This window comes from Tinamus guttatus, unplaced genomic scaffold (genome assembly GCF_059628265.1).
Source record: "Tinamus guttatus ecotype Peru unplaced genomic scaffold, ASM5962826v1 Tinamus_guttatus_pri_ptg000287l, whole genome shotgun sequence".
NCBI lineage: Eukaryota > Metazoa > Chordata > Aves > Tinamiformes > Tinamidae > Tinamus > Tinamus guttatus.
In genome coordinates, this window is record NW_028288821.1 from 13,737,948 (window position 1) to 13,749,940 (window position 11,993).

The 11,993-nt window shown below is 48.9% G+C and overlaps 1 protein-coding gene across 1 annotated transcript; it reads right to left on the reverse strand.

Moving 5' to 3' along the window:
• Positions 1-1,249: 1,249 nt before the first annotated feature.
• LOC104568125 (regulator of cell cycle RGCC) lies at positions 1,250-5,064 on the reverse strand. The gene is made up of 5 exons (XM_088527621.1): positions 5,043-5,064; positions 3,890-4,063; positions 3,292-3,372; positions 2,326-2,388; positions 1,250-1,354 (listed from the first exon to the last, which is right to left on the reverse strand). The coding sequence occupies exons 1-5, from the start codon at positions 5,062-5,064 to the stop codon at positions 1,347-1,349; spliced, it is 348 nt and encodes a 115-aa protein (XP_088383747.1). The 3' UTR covers positions 1,250-1,346.
• Positions 5,065-11,993: the final 6,929 nt, after the last annotated feature.

Consider the following 11,993-nt stretch of genomic DNA (forward strand, 5'->3'; position numbering starts at 1 on the left):
ATGATGCAGAACTCAGCCTTGCAGCCACCCTGGGCAACACAGGCATCCCTTCCCACTGCCCTCCTCCTCCTCCTTACACCAGCATTGCTGCCACCCCTGTGCCTGCCCCACTTCAAGCAGTTCAGGAGAGGAAACGGATGCATGGGAACAAGCTAGACAAAACAGACAGACCAGTGCAGAGGCTTAAACTTCTGTTCATAAAATATACACCATCTGTACACAGTACAATGTCATTTTTACAGTATTTACAGCAACAGTGAGGTCAGAGGCACATGGCATCCAGGAAAGGTCCTTATCTGAGGATATCCAGGCAGAGCAAAGGTCCAGATAAACACCACCATTAGAATAGGCTCTTCTGAAGCTGAAGGAGACATCAAGGTGCTAGTAGAGTACTGCAAACACTTCCTGGTTCTTCCTCAGGTATCAGAGGCAGAAACCTCTCAAGTCCATGGAGCCACAGCAGTTGACGAGCCCACTTGTAAGGCAAAGCTTTGCACCCTCACCAAGGGTTATTCAGATCTCAGGGCTGGCCAAGTCCTGCTCTGCCCATGGAAGAGAGGCTTATGGGAGCTTCAGCAGAGCCATCTGTACCATTGCCAGTGATCACCAGCCAGCAAACACCAGCAGATCTCCTGGTGAGCACAGAGCTGCTCTGCAGCTGTAGAGCACCCTCAGCCTCCCATTGCTCCTGCTGGCAGCCTACCAAGGCAGACACCAGGACCTCAGGGTCCTACTCCTGCTCCTTTGGGCTCTGGCATCCTGTCTGTCTGGGAGCTACAAACTCCACAGCAGAGGGGTACCTACAAAGCACTGGGAGCCCTCCTAGAAGCCAGCTGGAGCAGTGAAACAGGACATCCAGCTCGGTCTCAGTTTACCACTTGTGGTTCAACTTAGGCTCAGCAAGACACCCACCACCGCACATACCATCTTCCTCTTGAAGGTGATACACTCTGGCTGGCGGTGAGACAAGCTCAGACCACAGTAAGTTGCCACAGATCAAAGTCCAACACTGCCAAAAGACTGGTGCAAACAGGTACTCCAGAAACTCAGACACAACATCCCCATTCTCTTGGTGCCAATCAGAGAGGCAACTGAAAAAGCAAGTTGGAAAGAACTGGTCAGCTCAGATGATCAGTCCACATTTGCGCTTTGTGGCTATGCCAGAAGATGGTGGTTGGCACTAGGCAGGCTCTTCCCCAGTGCAGTTAGGACCATGTAGCATGGAAGTGCTGCTCCTTGCACAGGCAGAGGGAGGACAGAGGCGCAGAAACAGAAGGGACATCAGGGAGGCTCTAGAATCAAGAGCTGCAAATACTCCTCTCCAAACTCTCCACCAAAGCCACAGCTCACATCTCTGCAGGACAAGGAAGGAGATAAACACAGTGAGACCATTGCAGAGTGGCAAGGGGCTGCACAGCACAGTGAAAAACCCCACCCAACATGACTAGCAGTGAGTGTGGGAAGAGAAGCCTGGGTCGGGTGTCTGTCTGTCCCAGACTCTTGCTTGTAGTGTCTCCCAGTATGATTCAGCCCACAGATAAAGCATTTCCCCACCAGCCAACTCATTTTGGACACTCAACAGGGAAGGGGAAAAAAAGATACTGAGAGTCAACTCATTGTGACATACACAGCCTATGTGGGATGAAGGGAAAGGAAGATCTCACTGCCTCCTGCTTCCCATCCAGCACCCCTTCAGAGTGGGACTGTAGCCACCATGCCTCAGTTTCCAGCTGTGAAGATGCAGGGACTATGCAACCTCACAAAGCTGCAGAGATTTACACTGTTATGGCCAGGCTGGGCTTCACAACCCAGATCAGCTCTAGCACAGCAGTACTGACACCTCCCCCTACCCCACAAACTGGTGCAACAAAGGTACAAGGAAAGGAAGATGCTCAAACAGTAAATCTTCCTCCCCCAACAAGAGCTTGATGGCATGCATGACAACTGGATGAGGTCTAGAACTGGAGGCATTTACTAAGGCACCAGGATTCCACCCCTGCTGCAAAAACAGGGTCTAACCCATCTGAATGAGAATCCCAGCTATGAACAGTGTTGGGAAAGGCTCCTGTGAGCCAGATGAAGCAGCAAAGGCCCAGCTCAGGGGTTGTGCTGTGCTGGATGCAGTCTGCCAGCATGAGTTCCTGGCGTGGAGAAGAGCAGAATGTGCCCAAAGATGGACTCGAGAGGCACCAGAGAGAGGGGGTTATTCATGCCCTGACTCAACACCAGTGCCACAGCACAGTCACCTCTGGAGAAGTTACACTGACATGATGAAGGCTGGTTCATGCCTGTACCAAGGTGTCATGATCAGGGCTGTATACATACCTTCTAGCACTTTGTCAAGATCTGCAATGAACTCTTCAAGCTCCTGTGTGTCTCCAAGCTTAGCTAGCGAACAGAAAGACACCCTGTCAGACCTCCCATTGCCCTCCTGCTTCAGTTTGGGTTAAAAAGGGTGCCTGGCCCTTGTTTCTGATGAAAATTGCTCAAACTACCTCCTGCCTTTAAGTCATGCGCACATTTCTGCACGTGGGATGGATGTTATGTAAGAACTGCATGTGCAACTGACTGACTGCTGCACAGCTCTACAATAACCCTAGCCAAATGCCTGGGAGCATAGTGCCTCCATGGGTCAATGCATCTTTCCATGGAATTACAGCCCATATTTGTATGAGGATACTGAAGGCACTGCTGATATGCAACACAATCTTTCAAAGCGGTTGTTCAACACTGCCAGGTTCAGGACATCACCACCCCCACTAGTGCTAAACTTCTTCAGAAGGAGCTTCACCTCCATCCCCACAAACCCTTTAGCTCCCAACTCCAAAGGCTGAACATTCCCAGAAGGTGTCATCTAAAGCAGCACCTTGAAAACAGTGAAGGGCAATTGAGGCTGAATATCAGGGAAAACAGGGAGGACCACAGCCTCCCACTCACATGAGATAAGGTAGCAAAGTGAGAGATGGATCAGGGCACAGTGAAAAGAAAACTAGAGGTTAAGGTTCCTGCATTGCCTGATCTCTGCAAGATGCTGCCCCGCATGAGATCCTGGGACAGTCTAGAGCTCACAAGTAATGTGCCAGTCCAGTTTCATATCTGCTGCAGGATCCAGCCAAGGCCTCAGATCTCCTTACCACCCCAATGTGGAAAGCACCCCAGGCATACATACAGCCAGGAAGAGGTGAGCTCAAGTGCTAGGTATGGGACTTCCCTTATTGCTTTAGGCACCCCTCACACCAAGCACACCCCTGTCCCCCAAGGAAACTCTGGCAAACAGCCTTTCAACCTTACCTTTAGAGGGGTAAGTGTTGGCAGGAGCATTGAGATCCTCCTCACTGGAGTTCAGACTGCTTCCTGGGGAGGTGCTAGTACCTGTGGATGCATAGCATCAGTCACTCTCCAAGGTCACAAGTTGCAAGACCAGGGACCCAACTTACACATGGAAGAGGATCCCCAGTTCACCCACACTCTTCGTCATCCCATTCGCCCTCTTGCTAAAGAAAGAGGAACTGTGCTTTTCTGACAGACCTCAGAGCATCAGAAGTTCCCTGAGAAGAGACATGGGGAATCATTGGGGTTATTACAGAGAATGGGGAAGATGAGGGGAAAAAAAAATTCTCAAGCCTGGTGCAGTCCTGAGCAGCCAGCCCAGAAAGTGTTAGCAGACACTGCCAGGCACTGGCCAGCAAAACTAGAACAAATGGCCATTGCAACCCTCCCAGACACGGCCAAGTGTTACTCATACAGCCCTCAAGAGATGAGTGAGAGACTGCATCAGCAGTAAGTTTAGTGGTTTACCATAGAAGAACCCCAGTGCTCTCAAAGCCATTCCATCCTGACAGCAATACTATCCTCCTCCATGTCTCCTTGTTGTTCTCCCCAGACTCACTCTGCAGCTCATCAATGCCGCTGTCATACACACTGTGGCCTGCTTTCCTCTTCAGGTCCTCCAAATGCTGTTCATACTGACACACAGGGCCCTTGTCAAAGTCCTCAATCACTTCATCGAACTCCCTCAACAGGTCACTTAAGTCGTCGGGCAGTGCTGTGGGACAAGAAAAGACTCAGGTGTTTCAGACAGGCAGTGGGCAAACAACCCCAGGCAAATCCTACTGAGCAGGAGACATCCCAGTAAGAGCTAACCCCAGGTTGGCAGCCAGCAGCTCCTGACTACTAAAGTTCCTCATTCCCCACCGCACTTTCAGCCAGATGAATGGGCCAAGGCCAGAAAAACAAGCCAAAGAGCCTTGTCCTCAGGAAGCTCCTGTCCTCCTGGTGCAAGGAACCTGGTTCCAGGCCAGTACCTTATAGGCAACACCTTTGGTCCTAGACTCAGCTTCTTCCTGTACCTTCAAGCAAGGCTACAGCATAGCTGAACAAGGGCCCTAACATATTTTGAGCACAACTCATTAGCTTAGATGCACCATACACTTGTCACAAGGCAGCAGAACCATGTAAAGACCGATTGAAGTCTGGTGGCTGCTCTACAGGGATGTCACAAGAACTTCCCCAAGGCAGACAGCATTTACTCCATCCCAACCTGAAGATAGGGAGTCTCCAGCAAGCACAAGGATAGCCCACCTCACCAGACCCTCTTGGCTAGATTGGCTTGACTGGAAGAGCCAGAGAGACACCACTTGCTCCACCAACCCATCTTGGGGCTCTGTCCCACAAAGCAGCCTGGTCCTGAGAAGGGGAGGTGGGGACAGTGTCACTGCAGAGAGCTGGGGACAGCACTGCCTTCAAAGGAGAGCCAGGCAAGGATTCGCCATCATTTGAGGGCACTTTTGAAAGGTTGCTCATGGGTAGGGGCCACCACGAGCCTGTACTGAGCCCTAGCATGCTGGACAGCATGAGCCGATGGCTCTGCAATTTTCAAACCACATCCTTTTCCTGGAGCAAACTACAGCTGCAGCTGCACCTTCCACGATAGCAATCATTGCAAGCAATTAATATATTATAATAATAATAAAGATGCAGGTACCCCCCCCCCCCCCCAGCAAGGGCGGCGCGCAGGGATGCCCGCGCGGGGCGGCACTCACCGGCAGCGGGCTGGGCGGCCATGGCAGGCAGAGGAGGACACGCAGCTACAGTCCCTGTCACCGTCCCGCGCCCGACGCGGCAAGTTTTATACCGGCGGCCCCGCCCCGCGCGGCCGCTCCGGGCCAATCAGCGGCGCCGCCCGAGGCCGCCCGCGCCCGCGGGGCTGGCGGGGGCTCGCGGGGCTGCCGGCGCCTCCCGCCCAGCCCCGGTCCCCTCGGGCCGCCCCGCGCCTCCGCGCTGGCTCCCTCCGAGGGCACACGCTGCCCTGGGGATGCCCGATGGGGAACCGGGCTCCCACAACTCCTCCCTCCACATGGCACCTCCTGGGCTGGAAGTCACTGGTGTTCCTGAGAGCCCCGGCTTTGCTCCTCGGCGCCCATTTCCTCCATGATTCCTGCTCAAGAGCCTGAAACCTCTTGAAATGCAGGATGAGGTGTCTGGATTGTGTCGCTTCCTTGCTTTCCACTTGGCTCTCCTTTGCCTTGCTCAGGGTTCGTCCCTCCCTGGTGCCTGCTGCAGACTCAAGCCTTCTCCATGTCAGGGTCTGTTGACAGTGTCCTTCTCTTATGTCTGCTTGCCAAAGAAAAGCACCAACACAAACTGGCTCCAAACTCCCTCACCTCGGTTAAATAGTGCCCCTTAAATTTGGATTTCACACCCTCTCCATAGATTTTTTCTATGAAGGGATGTGTGTGGTGAAGATAACTCTATCAAAAGTCCTAGATATCTAAAGGGCAAATCCAAGTATAAGGAGCACCATTTACCTGAGGGGAGGGAGATGAAGACTGGTTTGTCCTCTCTAGGTTTAGGATGATGGGTGGTTTTGACGTGGTAGATGGTTTCATTCAGTCGGCACTGCCTTGGTGAATTCTGGAGTTGTTGTGAAATGCTTCTTTTGCCAATCCTGAATCATCAAAATGAGTGTAGCACAAGAGAAGACTGCAGTTTGCAGAGGACAAAGGGTCTGCGTGGACAGGACCTCTGAAGATCATCTGGTCCAACTCCATCTCTGCTCCGGCAGGGCCATCTAGAGCACATTCTCCATGACACTGTCTAGATGGCTCTGGATTTAAGGCTAGAAAGGAGACGTTCTCTCTTTTTAAGCCATTAAACTCTGTTTTCTTGCTCAAGTGACCCCCAAAATACCTGAACATCATCCAAGGATGTTTACCTGGTTCCCTTACCGTGTCAGGGACCCCTCAGTTTTCTTGTTTCACTGGAGAGCAAAGGAGCAGGTTCACTGCCTGTCATTGTTAATTCGTACATGGGGACTCTGTCCTTGTGGTTTCATTTCTGCAAAGGGGCATTTCTAGCCACCAAAATGGGCTCCAGCAAGTAGATTGCTGTCTTGATGTCTGTGTAAGCATTACGCAGTAGTAACGCCTAGTTGGCAGCTGGAGGTTATTTTTACTGTTGATTTCTATTTTTAAATGCTTAATTAAACATACCAATAAACAGATGTTGCCAGCAGCATGTTTTGGTGTCTCTATTATTCTTTTGACTGCGAGGTTGGGCAGAGCGCGATTTCAGACCTCACTGTAGAGGACCTGCACTTAGAAGAAATTGCTTATTGTTGTTGGAGATGATTACAGGAAGCAGTATTAGAGCAATATCACCCACCCCGGTGGAAGTGATCACACTCTGATTTTCTGCCTCTGTAATCCCCAGTTTTGGGATTTTTATTTTCTGTGTCTGACACAATCTGTTGAGAGCTGGAAACCCCCCTCCTCCTCACCCTTGCCAGTTCCTCTCTTGCAGGGCAGTGAAGGGGGCGGACACTCAGCCAGCTTTGGGTTGTTCCAGATCTTCTGCTCATACTCCAAAAACAAGAAAAAAAATGCATGATTAATCTGTTAGTTCACCATTAGCCTGCTTGAGCCGATGGCTCTTATCTGTATTGGGTGTCCTCCCTTGGACTGTTTAGGTCCTCTCAAACATGTTCAGGTATTGATTCCTCAGTACTCAGCAGTGCTTTGAGAGCCTGGGACACTGGTATTTGCCACATGAGCCCTTCCCACATTTAAACCTCTGCAGTTTCACTGGTGTCAAAAAGTACAGGTAAAGAAATACTTTTATTAAAACTGGAGGGTTGGATTCTGAGTCTTTTCTTTCTGTTTACCGGGGGTACTGGAACCAGCAAAGTGGTGCTGTACACGTCTTACCTAGCAGTGTAGCACTATCAGCAGTGTAAAGAAGACGCATAGCTTAAAGGAAAAAGAAAAAAGATCCTTGTATCTTTGCCGGTGGCTATACTATCACATACTTGTTCATGAACTGAGTAACTCGTTGCAAGATATTTCCTGTTTTGCCTCTGTTGCTGTTGGTGCTCTGGGACTTTGTTCCTTTACATGTTGGTAAAAAGGATTCTTATAAAGCCATTAACATTGACAGGATCCTGCAAACTGTGTAGAGAGTTCCTCCTTTTGCTTTCCTCCCTGGTAACTATTGTCCACTTACCTTGAAGTCTTGTTTCAAGTCTACATCTTTGCTCTAACACTTTCTTTAAAGTCGACAATCAAAGCAAAGTGGAAAGCTTTAAAAAAAGTCATGCAGTGGTTTAAATTTGAATTTTGACGTTAATAAAATGGGGTCCTTAGAAGATGCCTAAATTAAGCTGCAAAGCCCTTCCAGTGATGAGTGGTCTGCAATGTTACTGGTGTTAACGCTAGCAACCAACCAACCAACAAACCTACCAAACAACTTCCATCCTGGTGCCTGGGGTCTGGGACTATCTGGAAAAAAATTTGAGATTGTTTTAAAAGATGCAGTTATGAGGTCTTGTAAGTTTAGGCTTTTTTATTTTGTTTTTTAAACTGTGGGCAAGAGAGGAGGGGAAAATAAGCCAAAAGTAACAGTAACTAACAGTGCCAGGACCTCCTGGCAGACCTGGCATTTTTATCCTTAAATCTTATATCTATACAATTTCTAAAGGACAGACCTACTAAAGCTAGGTCTGAGCAGGGCCTATAGAGCTGAGCAGTGTTAGTGCTTTGTGAACCATGGCTCTTGGCTAATGACTTGTAAAGTGCTGTTTATTTTTTGAGGCTGAAATAAAACAAGTTATAAAACTGCTTGTACATGGTAGTCAGTGAGAGATGGTGTAAAAAAAGATTGAGAAAATAAGTGTATGGGAAGCTGTCTAGTAAAACATTTGTAAGTTTGGCCAAGGGGGTCAATTTCATGAAGGAATGATTAAAGACTGAAAGGCAATGACTAAATCAGCAGTGTGGTGTTGCCCTCAAGTGGAGAATTTAGTAATATCCTAATTTTCCATACCATCGTGTACTAAGCCCATCTTAAGTTTTATGAAGGGTTTCAGGAAAAGTCCTTATAACCATTTTTAGCTCTTGTGTAGCTTAAGAAAAATAAATAAATAAAAATTGAAAGGTGGATTGGGGGAAATAAGCATGTTACCCAATGAACAGTAAGTGCTGTCTCTCGTCCAGTGTTAGGAAGTTTGTAAAAAATATTTTAAAATAAATGTTCTTCCTAAGCAATGAAAATAGCAACCTAGAATTTCCTTACTACAGCCATACTAAAAGGAATATTGGGTTCCTATAGGTCATGCTCATTTCAGATGTTCCCATTCAAAGCATCATTAGCACCACCAGCCAAGGTCTACCAGCCTACAGATTCAAATGAACCATCCCTTACTACTGAGGCTATCTGAGTGTTTTTGTAGCTTCTTATTTCAATTCACAGTTTATCTGTGATGCCTTCTCATCCCCTCCAGTTCTCTAAAGTGAGGAACCTCTGTGATAACCCACCTGTTCCTCCTACTGCTTGTACTCAAATGACTCCTGTGTAGCTGGGAGCCACATGGCTTTTTCCTCTAAAAAACACCTTGCTGCAGGAGAGGTGACCAAAGTGTTTTACTTTCCTTTTCCCTCATAGGACATCAAGTCAGAGCCAAAATTTATTAGAACATCTTTTCCTCATGAGGGTGTTGCTCTTAACAGACCTCAGCTGTTCCTACCAACAGCAGATAATTAGGCTCATAACACACTCACTCATAGGGGTCATCTCAGAGCTATGCAGGGACAGCATGGCTCAGGAGGTTGACCCTGGCTGCCTGAGGAGACTTGCCCCAGTGCACCAGCAGCTTCTAGGAAGGCATTCAGAAAGTTCCTCAGGATCTGCTTTTCCACAGGGTGCAGATATAATACCATAATCTTCTTGCAGAGCAGTGACTGTTGTTGCCTCCTTGGATACGGTCTGGTAGCAGTGGCTGTCGATGCTGGAGCATGCTGGTGGCCTTGGGCAGATTCAGCAGACTCGTGGTGTCTTGGGTTTATCAGTTCTTGCAGATTCAACAGCGTTGCTAGTTGCTAGACTTTATCACTTCTTGAGAGACATCCACCCACTATCTCTCAGCACATACTTTCCCTCTCTTCAGATGTTGCTTTCTGATAACTATTTCTCCACCCACCCTGACCATATTCAGTCATAGAGTGGGGGCCTCTAGGACCCAAGGTTTCACCTCTGAGCAGCACAGATGTGAAGGTGCAGTACCTTGTCACAGGTCCTAGGTCCCAACTGCTGGACATATGGCTGGTGGCAAAGAAAGAGTCACGCATTTACAACTAGTCCTCTTGATGGTACAAGAGATGGCCAAAGCCACAGCACTGAGGGCAGCACTGGGGCACACACGGAGTAAGACATGAGCTCCCTGCTTACAAACAGGGCTGGACACCAGCATTGCCGGAGCACATGGCAGCACTGAGGTGCTAAGTGATTCCCTCTCAGAGTGATTCCCTTGCAGCTGTTGGAGCAACCAGCCCAGCTCTCCTCAGACTGGTCCTCATCTGTTCCAGGCAGGAGACCCTGAGGAAATGGGACTGCAGAAGAGCAAATCCTGACACATGGAGCCACAGCTGGACGCTGCTGGTTTTGATGGTTCTTCCATCGAGCCATCTTTGGTATGGGGCTGTTTCCTTTCAAGAGGTCCATCCTTCAGACTGCACGAGCTGTTTACCCTGGGCTAGGAAGACCCTCTGTCCATGAGGACTCACTCCTCACAGAGGACTTACTCTCAGCTCCCACTCTCTTGGCCCCTTCACCAGCACAGAGACTGTGGCCCCACATGACAACCCTTGCCATGGGGTTGAACCTTCCCTACTACTGCTCCCAAGCCCCCATCCTCTCCTGGATCCTTTTGCCAGTATCCCTCCTCCCTGGATATTGCCACCAGATCTTTCTAAGGACCCTTCTGAGCTAGACCTAACCCTGAATCCTACCTTTACCTCTCTTGCACCCCTCTTTCAATGTTAGTCCTAACTATAGACCTTATTTTTCCATCCAAAACACCTCTCCAGCATCACAGTCTTAACCTGAGTGTGTTTCAGTGCACCCAGAACAGGGAAGTAGCTTAACTGTAACATGAAAAGCATCCCTAGTCTGGCAGGCTGAGTAACATCCAAGAACTTTCCCTGGCTCCCAAAGTCACTTGAGTACAGAAGATTATAGATCAGGCAAACCCTAGCCATACCTAAGCCCTAAACCCTAAGCAAATCCATAAACTTAATATTGAACCTTATTCATAAGCCAGAACTTAAAACAATTCCTAACGGAAACCTACTCCAAGGGTCACTCTCTGTAACAGCGAAGGCCCAAACACTCTGTCCCTAACCCTTCCTGTCACTCCATTTTCATTGTCAACCCCAGCCATAGCCCTGACTAAAACTAACCTTAACTCTACCTTGCACATAACTGGCAGTGAGTTCCAATGCCTCAGAAGCCCAAGCAGACCAACCCAGGCATTTCTCAGCTAAAATCCCCTGCTCCCTACCAGCTGAGCGCCCTCCTCAGAGGGCCTGTGTGTGTGAGCCTAGCACAGGAGAAAGGCAAGTGGCCCAGCTCTGGGAAATGAAGTCTCAAATGCCCATGAAGCAAATGGTAGGCCCCAGAGGCCCCAGTGGCTGCGCCACTCCGGGCCTGCCTGCAAGCCGCAGCACAAACCCATGGCTCTTTGGCCTTCTTGCAGGGCACGCTGGCCCGTGCAGACTGTTGCCTGTGAGGCCATGCAGGCACAGCCACCGCTTCTGCCGTGTGATCTTGCAGGTCTTTGTCACCACGAAGCAACAAACCCACCCTCTGGAGAGCAAGTTTGCTGTTGCAAACCTGCAAATGCATCTCCCGGTGCTGCTTGCAGCAGAACTGATTTGGCACATTTATTGTTAGAAGAGACATTCCCATGGAGATTCATACTCCCTGCCCTTCTCTGCTCCTCTGAAATGGGATAGAGGAATTATTTTTGTGGCAAAAAACTTGACCAGTTCTGTCCATGGGAAGTAGGACTGGAGCTGTGCCAGGCCTCCATGCCAACATCCTGGTTTAGGAATGAGACACTGCTCTGCAACTCTGATGAGACTTGGTTTCTTTTCAGGGTGCAAGACTGACGTGGCAGCAGGGATGGCAGCCTCTCCTCTGGCAAAGGCTCGAATTCTGTGCTCCTGAGAAGGGAAACACAGATGCTATTTGCAAACTTCACCAAAACAGATCTTCTAATGACATGTATTATCTAATATCTAAGAGTCCTGCTCCAGTCTTTTGTTAGTCTTTGCAAAGCTACTCCTCTCTGCTTCCTGACACTGAGAGCTTAAAACTGCTGTATTATGACTTTTCTTTATTTGTGGTTATGGTATTTTGCTATTCTTCACCAAAAGATGACTGTAAACTTCCTTTCCTTCCTCTTTTCTCCCATTTTGCGGGGATGTGGAAGAGCTGTGCATTGATGTGAGGTTGTACCATCACTGCTTTGGGAAATTCTCTGCATGAAGTCAAGCAGTATCTCAAAAAAACTCTTTCATGAACATGTGCTCCATCTCCAAGTGTCACAGTAAGAAATCAGGAAAGCAGAATACTGAAATGAAGTCAGCGTCTTCAGCATTACTTCAGCTGAATCACAGAAGGCTGAGGATCTGAGTGTTCAGATGCCCTCAATGAACAGT

Bases quoted from the DNA above. Each gene is read 5' to 3' on its own strand.
- LOC104568125 (XM_088527621.1), bottom strand. From the start codon at position 5,064: ATGGCCGCCCAGCCCGCTGCCG. The intron at 4,064-5,042 runs GTGAGTGCCGCC...GAAACACCTGAG, and splicing joins GGCCGCCCAGCCCGCTGCCG to TCTTTTCTTGTCCCACAGCA. The intron at 3,373-3,889 runs GTGAGTCTGGGG...ATGCATCCACAG, and splicing joins CGGCATTGATGAGCTGCAGA to GTACTAGCACCTCCCCAGGA.